Source organism: Tupaia chinensis, unplaced genomic scaffold (genome assembly GCF_000334495.1).
Source record: "Tupaia chinensis unplaced genomic scaffold, TupChi_1.0 Scaffold148680_1, whole genome shotgun sequence".
Classification (NCBI taxonomy): Eukaryota; Metazoa; Chordata; class Mammalia; order Scandentia; family Tupaiidae; genus Tupaia; species Tupaia belangeri.
Window position 1 is genome coordinate 554,265 of NW_006208529.1, and position 11,635 is coordinate 565,899.

The 11,635-nt window shown below is 49.5% G+C and overlaps 1 protein-coding gene across 1 annotated transcript in view; it reads left to right on the top strand.

The window, feature by feature from the left end:
* The window catches only part of DCHS2 (dachsous cadherin-related 2), a 298,657-nt gene that overhangs the window by 157,589 nt on the left and 129,433 nt on the right, over window positions 1–11,635 (top strand). Inside the window, 1 exon segment of the mRNA XM_027769135.1 lies at window positions 5,906–6,137. Coding sequence (XP_027624936.1) covers window positions 5,906–6,137 — 232 coding nt within the window.

Sequence of the window (11,635 nt, forward strand, 5' to 3'; positions counted from 1 at the left end):
TCAGGGAAGGCACAGCTCAGACCACAGTGACCATTTAAAAGCTCAAGAAGTCACCAGGAGCTTTGGAGACATGAGTCTTCATTTTAGCAGCAAATCTGCTGTTTAGAGGCAGCCTCTCTGTGCTTTGGCTTTTCTTATCCCTAAGAAAGGAGGATACCATACAAATCTAAAAAAGTGAGATTATAGCAATTGAACATGTATGTAAAACATACTTAGTACATGTTCATAAATGGTTATTATGAGAGGAAAATACTCCATGTTTAATAAATTCAGCAGATAGGTCAGCAGGTGGCATGGCGGTTGGGACGCTGGACTCCCACATGGGTGACCACAGTTCAAGTCCCGGGCCTGGTGGCTTGTTTTCTCACTTCTTACCCTCCTCTCTGCCTATTTCTGATGAATTAAAATAATAATAACAATAAACAAAATTAAACAAATAATTCTTAAAATAAATAAATAAATTTAGCAGATAAAAATGAATGTATAGTGGGACCAGCAGTTAGCGTAATGGCTATGTCGCTGGACTCCCATGTAGTCGACCGCAGTTTGAGTCCCGGACCCGGTGGCTTAAACTCATGCCGGGTGCGTGTGCATGCGTGCCCAAGATCCTGGGAGGAGAATGGAGGAGAAGGGATTGCGGCGTGGCCATCCCCCCTGGGGGGTGATTTCTCGCTTTCTGTCTCTCTGTTTCTCTCTGTCTGTCTGGCGAGTGCACGCGCCCTACAGTGAAAATCTCTCCAAAAAAAAAGAAAGAAAGAAAGAGAATGAATGTATAGGCCAGCCCAGTAGCCCAGGAGGGTTAACAGTCTTTTTTGTTTTTCATGTTTTATTTAAATTTATTTATTTGTTTGTTTGTTTATTTAAATTTGAACAGAAGAGGGACAGAGAGAGAGACAGAGGGCAAGTGAGAAAACAAGCTGCTAGATTAAGGACTCAAACCGCTGTCAGCCATGTGGGAGGGACCTTCAACACCACGCCACCTGCCAGCCCCCTTCACACGGTCTGAACTTGGCCGACTGTGGTTTGAAGGACACACTGAATGCCTGTGTATGTGCCCCACATTCCAGCAGGATGGAGAAATAGGAGGAACAGGAAGGCAGTGTGACCATGGCCCATGGGGGGTGCTTTCTCCCCATCCACTTCTTTCTAATGAACATTCACACCCTTTCACAACCAAAGAAAAAGAATTAAAAACAAACAAAAGATGGAGGGACCAGCAGATGGTGTAATGGTTATGTCACTGGACTCCTACATAGCTAACTACGGTTCGAGTCCCTGACCTGGCGGCTCAGAACACACACTGGGCTTGTGTGCGAGCGTGCCCAAGATCCTGAGAGGAGAATGGAGGAGAAGAAATCACCCCCTCGCTTTCTGTCTCTGTCTCTCTGGTGAGTGCATGTGCCCTATAGCAAAAATCTCTCTCTTAAAAAAAAAAGACAAAACACAAAGATGGAGACGTAAACCCTTCCTGCGAAGACGCCCTTGTTCGGCGGCGCATGTCTTTCTGCGTTTCCTTCTAACATCGCTCCCGTTTCATAGCACGGTCTTCACGGACAGCCCAGGAATCGTGATCTTTGTTCCCGGAAGTCTTTAGGTAGAGAGACCGGTTTCTGCTGTCCCCTTTGTGGATCTCGTCTCTCACCTGCTTTCTCAGCGCCTCCTCAACCGGAGTCCTTTCCTGGACCCAAGGAGAAATACAGCAGGGGGGATGGGAAGCGGGGGAGGGCCAGACCCAGCAGGCGGGCAGGTTGGAGGAGGTTGGTGACCAGAGACCCGGTTGCCAGGTCCCCGCTGCTGCGGGAGAAGCTTCCATGGGCTCGTGATGGCGGTCCCCTCTCCCCCACTGCACAGGAGCCTCGGGTTAGTCGGGGTGCCTGGAGTAGGGCCTTTCCACATTTCCTTAAAAGCTGGTTTAGGGACCAGCAGTTAGCGTAATGGCTATGTCGTTGGACTCCCATGTAGTCCACCACGGTTTGAGTCCCGGACCCGGTGGCTTAAACTCACGCCGGGCGCATGTGCGTGCGTGCCCAAGATCCCGAGAGGAGAATGGAGGAGAAGGGATTGCGGCGTGGCCATCTCCCCTGGGGGGTGATTTCTTGCTGTCTCTCTGTCTCTCTTTGTCTTTCTGGTGAGCATACATGCCTCTCAAAAAAAAAAAAAATGAAAGAACATGGAAAATTGCACTAGAGCTGCTCCTGGCTTAGTGACTGGGTTAACCCCCACTCGGACTGACGACCAGGTCTGCAATGTGGAGCCCCTGCCACGGTCCCTGCCTCTCAGTGTCTCCTCCCGCAGTGAGGTGGACCAGTCCTGGGCATCTTCAGTCACATGGGACTACCAGTAACCTGCCTTTGCTGGCACGCAGTGGTGTTCAGGATGAGTAAGAGCAATCACCGCGGGTTTGTATTCTCGCCTTACGGTGTCTCGTCGCTTTCTGGTGCTCATCTGATGTGTGGCTAGAGGGACATCATTCCAGGGTGGCGCTGGCGACTCCTGCGGGAAACTACACACCCCATGGCACCAGGACACCGCGAGACGCCCACCTCCAAGCTCCTCATCGACTCATTCGCTGCACGACCTAGTCGTGGGGTCAGACCTCGCTTGGTTGTTAAGTGAGAAGTGCTTGTATTTTAAGATGTACCTTCCTATTCTTACTAATTTTATTATTTTTTTAGGTTTTTCTTGTAGGACATGTGTTTGTTGGAGAGACAGAGATAAGCAGTGAGAAGGAAAGTGAGAGATCTCCTTCCAGGGAGGGTGGACAGGAGGATGGACAGGCTGCTATCCTGCCCCCTCCGTTCTTCCCCTAAGACTTTGGCACGCCCATGTGCCCAGTGGGAGTGAACGTCAAGCCGCTGGATCTGGGACTCGAACTGTGGTCAACCATGTGGGAGTCCAGCGCCTTAATCACCCCACCCGCTGCTGCCCTCTGCTTTCTTTTTCAAAGTCACAGTTTCCAGTGCAGATGCCCAGCTGCACTGGCAGAACTTCCCCCATGCCCTCCCATAAGCATTTCCCGTGCCCACTGTTCTAAGAAAAGAAACCAGGACCCTGAGAGGACAGATGACTCCTTGTACTGGGAGAGAAAACAAATCGAAATGCCCCTGGGATCCTGTTGTTACCAGAAAATAAGGACTTTCTTTTTTAAATGTTAGGAGCAATACCAACAGGACAGAAGATCGTCTTAAAAGCAGCTGGCCAGGCCGTGCTAATTTGGGCACAGATGTTATTACAGTTACCTGGAGGACGTGGCAGCTACGGAGGCCCGGACTCACCGCTGTTTTCCAAAGAGAAAGTTAATGTAATTAACCCAAAAAAAGTTATAATAAAGATGGATAACCTACTTTAGAAGTGTTTTTGTTACTGGATTCTAACAATTGGGCACTTTTCACATGTGGTCATTGGGTTTCTTCCACTGAATTACTGTCTTTTAAAAACTGTGACTACAGGGACCAGCAGTTAGCGTAATGGCTATGTCGCTGGACTCCCACGTAGTCGACCGCGGTTCGCGTCCTAGACCCGGTGGCTTAAAACTCATGCCAGGCGCGTGTGCGTACATGCCCAAGATCCCGAGAGGAGAATGGAGGAGAGGGGATTGCAGCGTGGCCACCCCCCCCGGGGGGGTGATTTCTTGCTTTCTGTCTCTATGTCTCTCTCTGTCTGTCGCCGCGGGGGGAGCCCAGTGCCTTTGCTGCCTGTAGCTTCCTGGTCTTGCACAAGGCTGAGGGCAGGTACCTGCACCCCCTAGGGCCCCTCCCTGCCACTCGGTGAGCAGCGTCCAGCTCCGTCCTCCCTGGCCCTCAGAGCGGACCTCCCAGCAGCCCGCCCTCCCTGGTCTTGCCAGCCTTCCTTTCTGCTCTTAATTCCTTCCCCGCTTTCCTCGGCGCCTCCTGCCACAGCAGGAAAATAGAAAAAGAAAGAAAGGAAGGGGGGAAGGACGTGTGAGTGGGAAAACCCGGGCTGTTGTGACTTCCCAAGGATTTTCATCCAAGACCAAAATGTCCAAACGTACCAGAGAGAAGTGGGAGACGGCGCTTGAGACTAGGAGCATATGTTTTCCCTTAGAAAAGGAGAAATGGCAGGGTTATTTTCTGCTATTGTGTCCGCCTCCCTTCTTGTTTTTAGAAGGAGGCGACATAAAATAAAACAGATGGGACTCACTGACACCACTCCCCGCCGTGTCATCCCCTCCCCACACCTGCAAGGCTCAGAGTCCCCAGCCAGTGTGGGTCAGGATTTTAGGGCGGTTCCGTTCCCCTGCTGCGCTCGCTCGGACGCTGGCCGCTCGGGCTTGCCGACCTGCAGGGGCTGCCCACTGGTCTCCGCCCCGCCATCTGTTCTGACCGCCACTGCAGAGCAACCGTTCATTGAGATCAGGGTCGACTCTGAGGCCTGGTGGTGAAGGCAGCTGGATCCTACATGTCCAACTACGGGGTTCAAGTCCTGGTCTGGGGGCTTGAGAAACACTGGGCATGGGTGCGTGTGCACCCGAAGTCCTGAGGGGAGGGCGAGATGGAGGGGGAGGTGCTGCAGTGTGACCATCTCCACGGGGTGTGCTTTCTCCCCTCCTCCCTCTCTGTGCCCTCTAGGAAAAAAAAAAATCAAAATCTGTTCAAGCTACTCCTGTGTTTGAAAATCCCCATAGGGAAAAGATCCAGGGTCCTTCCAGAGGTCCGCAGAGCCTCCACGCCCTGATGCGCCTCTGACATCGGCCTGGGCTCCTTCCCATTCCCTGAGCTGTGCTCCTGCCCCCGGGCCTTTGCACTGCGTTTCCTCCTCTAGACAGGGCAGGCCAGCTCCCCGGCACAGGTTGTCCGAACGCACACGGTCACTTCCCACCAAGGCTCTCACTGCGGGTCCCGGCCAGGCTCCCTTACCCTTCTCTGTGGCTCTTACCAACACTCATTTAAAAGCAACTTAGGGGTAAAGTGATTTTGTTTTTGGACTTCAGGACAGCTTTCCTGGAATATCTCACCTCCTCTGGCCTCATAGGCGCTTCAAGTGGCATCCTCATTCATATTTAAGAGGCAGCGCTGAGGGGACCAGCAAATGGCTTAATGGTTCCATTGCTGGACTCCCACATGGTCAACTGCGGTTTGAGTCCTAGACCCGGCAGCTTGAAACTCACACCAGATGCATGTGCATGCATGCCCAAAATACTGAGAGGAGAATGGAGGGGAAGGGACTGTGGTGTGGCCATCCCCCTGGGGGCTGATTTCTTGCTGTCTCTGTCTCTCTCTCTCTCCAGTGTGCACATTTGCCCTATAGCAAAAATCTCACTAAAAAAATAAAAATAAAAAAAAGAGGGGGACCAGCAGTTAGCGTAATGGCTATGTCGCTGGACTCCCATGTAGTCGACCGCGGTTCGCGTCCCAGACCTGGTGGCTTAAAACTCATGCTGGGCGCATGTGCGTGCGTGTCCAAGATCCCGAGAGGAGAATGGAGGAGGAGGGATTGCAGCATGGCCATCACCCCTGGGGGGTGATTTCTCGCTTTCTGTCTCTCTGTCTTTTTCTGTCTTTCTGGCAAGCGCACACGCCCTATAGCATAAACCTCTTCAAAAATAAATAAATAAAATAAAAGAGTCAGCGCCGAAGGAGGTGCCATGCAATTGCAGATGAACTCGTATCTCACAGTTAAAGTAAAATGAATATATAAATATAGATGCACACGTGTGGGACTGCAGAAAGTCTGCGTAAAAGTGAGATTAACGTAAGAGTTCTTATGGTGCAAAATACTTTGAAATCCTCATGCAGTTTTTCATAATCTGTATTTCCATGAGCTTTTGAGGACCTGGGTCCATGCAGTGTGTCATTCCCAAAGTCTTGGTCCAGAGCTCGCCAGCTGTCCTGTATCCCCGAGTCCAGCAGAGACCGTTCTGTGACCGCTGCTCACTCCTCCACAGGGGGGGCTCAGCGCCCAAGCCTTTGTCCGTGTGGAGCTGGAGGACGTGAACGACAACCACCCCGTGTTCAACCCGTCGGCCTACGAGACCAGCCTCAGTGGTCAGACTCAGCCGGGCACCGAGATCATCGGTGTTTTCGCCACGGACAGGGACTCTGGGACGCACGGAGCAGTGACATATGAACTCGTGCCTGGAGACCTGTCGTCCTTGTTTACCATCGACCCCACCACAGGTATGTGACCTTGGAACAATGTTATCCTCCAACTGGGATGCTTCCACCGAATGGATCAGCAGCCAGACATTGGAAAACATGAATTTTTTTAGTGACAAGCATTTGCAGGACTGACTTCACCTGGCAGAAGGTGCTGAGGAATATTGGAAAGGGCTGGGGCTTGGTAGTCAGGTTAGACCTGGGACGGAGTGCTCAGTGTCCTGCTACAGACCTTGTGGTCTTTGTCGGCTTCAGTGTCCTTACTAGCAGGTGGCATGGTGGTTAAGGCTCTGGACTCCCATACGGTTGACTGCCATTTGAGTCCTGGACCTGGTGACTTGAAAATCCTGCTGGGTACATGTGTGTGCGTGCCCAAGATCCTGGGAGGAGAATGGAAGAAAGGGGATTGTGGCATGGCGCATGGCCACCCCCTCTGGGAGGTGATTTCTCACTTTCCCTCTCTCTGTCTCTCTTTGGTGAGCGCACACTCCCTATGGGAAAAACATAAATAAAAAAATAAAATAAAACTCCAAAAAACTAAAAAGATAATGCTGATAATACCTATGAGGCAAAGTTTTCCTGAGGACTAAAGACAGTAACTTATGCAGAAACAGTTGGCTAGTAGTATTATACTTATTTTTGCAGCTGTTCATTTTTCTTCCTTTGCGGGGTCATGCCTTGGAGAGGAACAGCGTCCTTCAGTTTATTAACAGGTAGTGTCAGTGCAGAGAGGCATAGGTCCCTTCTTTGCCCTGGGTCTAACCTCCCATGACTCTCCTCGGGTTTTCAAGTTCTCAAGTTTGGAAATGGCACCGTAAGGTCCTTGGTGTTCTGTAACACAGAAATTGCATGCGTGTCAAAGAAGCCCGGTGGGTGCGAAATTTAGAAATAATCAGCATGTAAGAGGTTACTTTTGGGTGGTCATGGTGGGCAGCAGGATAGCGTTTGCTAGTGGGGTCCTGCTTCACCACTTAGCTGTTAGGCTGCAGTCCTCAACCCAGCGCACCAGCCTGGAGCTTGGCAGGGCTACCACCCCACTCTGCCGCAGCTTCTCGGCTCTATAGGGGAGATTTGCTGATGTCTCAGGGCCCACCAGATGCTGCCGAAATACCTTTACCTCAGAAATGCAGAAGGAAACCCGTGTCTCAGGAGGAGGCTGAATTTATCCACCGTGGTGGACCAGAGTAATCCCGGTGGTGCTGTTTCTCATCAGGCGAAGTTGTCTTTACCATAAAGGACTTCCAAAATAAGAAGTGAAAAAAAAAGAGGTTATTTTTCCCTTCCTGTTGGTGTGTTGCTAACACAATAATGTTTGCAGTATTTGATTACAAGAAAACATAACATTTCCTTTGTTGGGTTGTCAGAAAACGCAGGGCGTGTATTGGCCACGCAAAAACATGCCAGGACTTTTCTGACAACTCAGTCTATAACCATGGCCTTAGTACTTTTGAGATACTTAGAGAGAATTTGATCTAAACAGATAAGGCTGCAAAGAAAGAATTGTTTTTTCTATTTCCATTTTTTTTTTTTTTTTGCCGACCTGAACAATGGGGAGAATATGTTTCTATTGTAACGACAATGGCAGTGACACCAGGTCTAGACACTCGACCTTCGACCTTTTCTTTCTTTCTTTTTTTTTTTTTTTTTTTTTTTTTTGTGGTTTTTTTTTTATGCGGCAGCACCCCCCCCAGACAGAGATAGACAGAGAGAGACATACAGACAGAAAGTGAGAAATATCACCCCCCAGGGGGGATGGCCATGCCGCAATCCCTTCTCCTCCATTCTCCTCTCGGGATCTTAGACACGCACGCACACGCGCCCGGCGTGAGTTTTAAGCCACCGGGTCTGGGACTCGAACCGCGGTCGACTATGTGGGAGTCCAGCGACATAGCCATTATGCTAACTGCTGGTCCCGACACTTGACCTTTGCTGTTCATGGTCTTCTTGGATCTTCACAACACTCTTTATGACAACCACATATGTACACTAGAAACCACTACTCATTTAATTTAATCGGCTAAGCGAGTCTGCCCTGTCACCCGGCCCCTCAGGAGAGAGCTCGAGCCTGGAGAGTGTGCTTCTTCTGGCTGGCGTGGCTGGCTGGGGCTGAGCTGTTTACACTGGCAACCTTTATAAGGCAAAACTTTCCTTGCTCAAAATAATCCACTGACATGGCCCCGTTAACATTGCAAAGATCAGAAGAAAATCCTTCTGTAGGAAATTAGTCTGCTTATCTGGCTTTTTCTAAATTCCTTGTGACCGAGGACCTTCACTTAGCTAAGTCAGGCCCTGTAGGGCAGGAGCTCTGCCAAAAATATATAGGTCAGCTAGCAATCGGGGATGGGATCGGGAAGCGCTCGACAGGTTGTTTTTAAGACATCAACACACTTGTCATCCAGCGTCCCCTGAAGATCTCTGAGGATGAGCCACACTATTGTTTTTGGAGAGATCTCTGTGTCGTCTATACTGGCTGTGGTTGGCTGGGTGCCTCCTTTCCTGGCATAGGCTGTAAGACAAATGCCATAGTTAATCACGGAGACCATTTCACAGGGGTCATGATCTACGGAAGTAGCATGATGTATGTGCGTGTGCGTGTGTGTGCACGCGTGTGTGTGTGTGCTCAAGCAAAGACCAAGTTCGTAACGGAAGCTGCCTTCGGTTATTATCGTTGGCAGTTTTGATGCCTGTACTTGGAGGCTGAAGACAATTTTCATTGGAACAGTGCTTGGAATTTGGTTACGCTTAATCACGGCTCCTAAGAAACTCACGAGGCCTGGCGATGCTTGATTTCACCCTTCAGGAAAGAATGAAGCAGCATCGAGACCAGCTAGGGGGAAAGGCACCAGCGAGCGGGCAGGCTGCAGTCTGGGTGGTTGAGTTCCAGAAGTTTACCTGCCGGTGGCTCAGAACACATGGTCTGTGTCAATGGTGTACGAGGCTGTATTTTGATACACGTGCACACTGTGAGGTAACTAGATCAGGCCAGTGAACGGGGCCATCCACTCACATGCATGCAGCTTTTGTGGCAAGAACACTTCAGGTGTACCCCTCTGGCAGTTTCCAGGTGTCCAACACGATAGTCGCAGTGCTGTGCTGTGGCACGTCCGTGCCCTGTCTAGGTGAAACCTTGTAGGTTTGAGCATCTCCTGTGTCTCCTGACCACAGCTCCCGACAGCCACCGTCTTCCTCTGATTCCGAGTCTGCCGTCTTAGTTCTGTGAGAGCATTCGCCTCCCTGTGCCTGCCTCATTTCCCTTAGCCTGATGTTCTCCAGGTTCTCCGTGTTGCCACGAGTGACAGGTCCCTTCCTTTGAAAGACGGAGTGGCTGTCCATGCTGTAGGTATGCCATGCTCGCTTTCTTCATCCATCCATTGGTGGGCGCTGCGGTGGATTCCATGTCTTGGCTGTTGGGAATAATCCTGCACCGAGTGTCAGTAGCACACCTGTCCCACTGACACACTGACTTCTTTCCTTGGGGTGTGTACTCACAAGTGGGATTGCCGGATCGTATGTTAGTTCTATTTTTCATTTTTTGAGGCACCTCTATACTGGTTTTCGTACTGGCTCTACCACTTTTTTCTGTTTAACGATGTTCTCGAAGACTAGAACCAGAAGCGGTGTGGGAATGTGATTTCCCCTCTGGGTCTGCTTTTTTGCAGCGAGGAACACGACACTGGGCTTTCCTGCATCAGGCCCGTCTCTGCAGAGTCTCCTGATATAACCCCGGTTCTAATAACTGCCTCTGCCAATAAATATTGGGCTAACTGCATAAAGGACATGTAGCAACAACTGGAAAGTTATTTAAATTCTTACGATAGCCTCTAAAGAAATCGGCTAACAGGTGGGGTAGTAGTTAAGGTGCTGGACTCTTACGTGGTTAACTGTGGTTCAAATCCTGGACTTGGTAGCTTAAAACTCATGCCAGGTGTGTGTGTGTGTGTGTGTGTGTGTGTGTGTGTGTGCGCGCGCGCGTGTGTATCCATGCCCAAAATCCCAGGAGGAGAAAGGAGGAGAAAGGATGTCAACATGGCCGTCTCTCCTGGGGAATGATGTCTCATTTTTCCTTTCACTGTCTCTGTTTCATTCCGGAAAGCTCACGTACTCTATGGCAAAAACCTTCAAAGAAAGAAAAAAAAAAGAAAGAAAAAAGAAGAGAAATCACATAGGACTTCCAGGGATCACACAGAATAAAACTTGATTTAAAATCTTTGTTCTGGATCACAGCATGGTGGGCGGCCCAAAGGCCCACTCCTGGTTCTCCTTGCAACTCTCCAAGCTCTCTGTCCAGCTCTCCTGTGTGGGCCCTTTTCCTTTTTTTTTTTACCTCCTTTGTCTCTGGATTTCTTCTTTTCTCTTCCAGAATAACTCCCCGCCTTTTATAATAAAGTATTTTCAGGCTGTCTCAGTACCTTTCCGTTCTCCTCCTCTGTAACCTGAGTCTCTACAGGTAGATTGAGGAGCAGTGACTGTGCAGCATGAGGAGGGTGTTGAGAGTCGATGCACCGGTTCATACAGGGTCACTTCTTTCTGAATGACTCCCCAATTCTTGGAGACATCGGTTCATTTGCTCACTGCTCACTTCTTCATTTGGGAGCTTTTTGTAGCAGAATGCCATTTTCTAAGCAGGCAGACTGTGTTTGAGGCTCCTGTTTTCCCAAAGACAAGCGATTTCCCATTGATCTGTTTGGGCTGCAACCAGGACTCTTGGATTAAAAATAGAGCTCTTCAGCTTATTGTGTTCATCTGGTAGGAAGCATGTTTTGGAGAAAAATGGAAGGGGTGTGGCCATGTCATGGTTGTTTGCTCTTGTGGGTTTATCTTCCTGTTCTGTTTCTGGTTTTCTAAGTTTGTTGTTGATTCAAAGAACATTTTTGTAGCATGCGTTTCGGCACCAGGAGAGAGAGCGATGGCTCTGAGCTTCGTGTCCCTTAGTCTCAGTTCCTGGGCTCTCTTTGATGTGGGCACAGAGCAGCCCACACTGTTTTGAGTTTTAAAAGGGAAGAAACACAAGAGGCCTATTTATTAATAGATCTTTTTCATGTATTTTTAATTCCATTTTATGAATTATGTGTAGATTTTTTTTTTTCTCTGTGGTTTGAAGTGCTCTCTGCTGTCACTTGAAAAGAGCAGTTCTTTGAGCTTTTGTGTTGGTCCCATTATTTAGTCATTTTACACTGAAGAAAACACTACTTCCAATTCAGATGATTTCAGGTGACATGGAGATTTCAGGCATTTGCGTTGATTTTTTATTTATTTATTTATTTTGAGAGGTTTTGCTATAGGGCATGTGCACTCACCAGAAAGACAGAGACAGAAAGTGAGAAATCACCCCCGATGGGGGATGGCCATGCCGCAATCCCTTCTCCATTCTCCTCTCTGGATCCTGGGCATGCACCCACACGTGCCTGGCATGAGTTTAAGCCGCCGGGTCCAGGACTCGAACCGCCGTCAACTACATGGGAGTCCAGCTACATAGCCATTACGCCAACTGCTGCCCCCCCCTTTTTTTTTTGTTTATC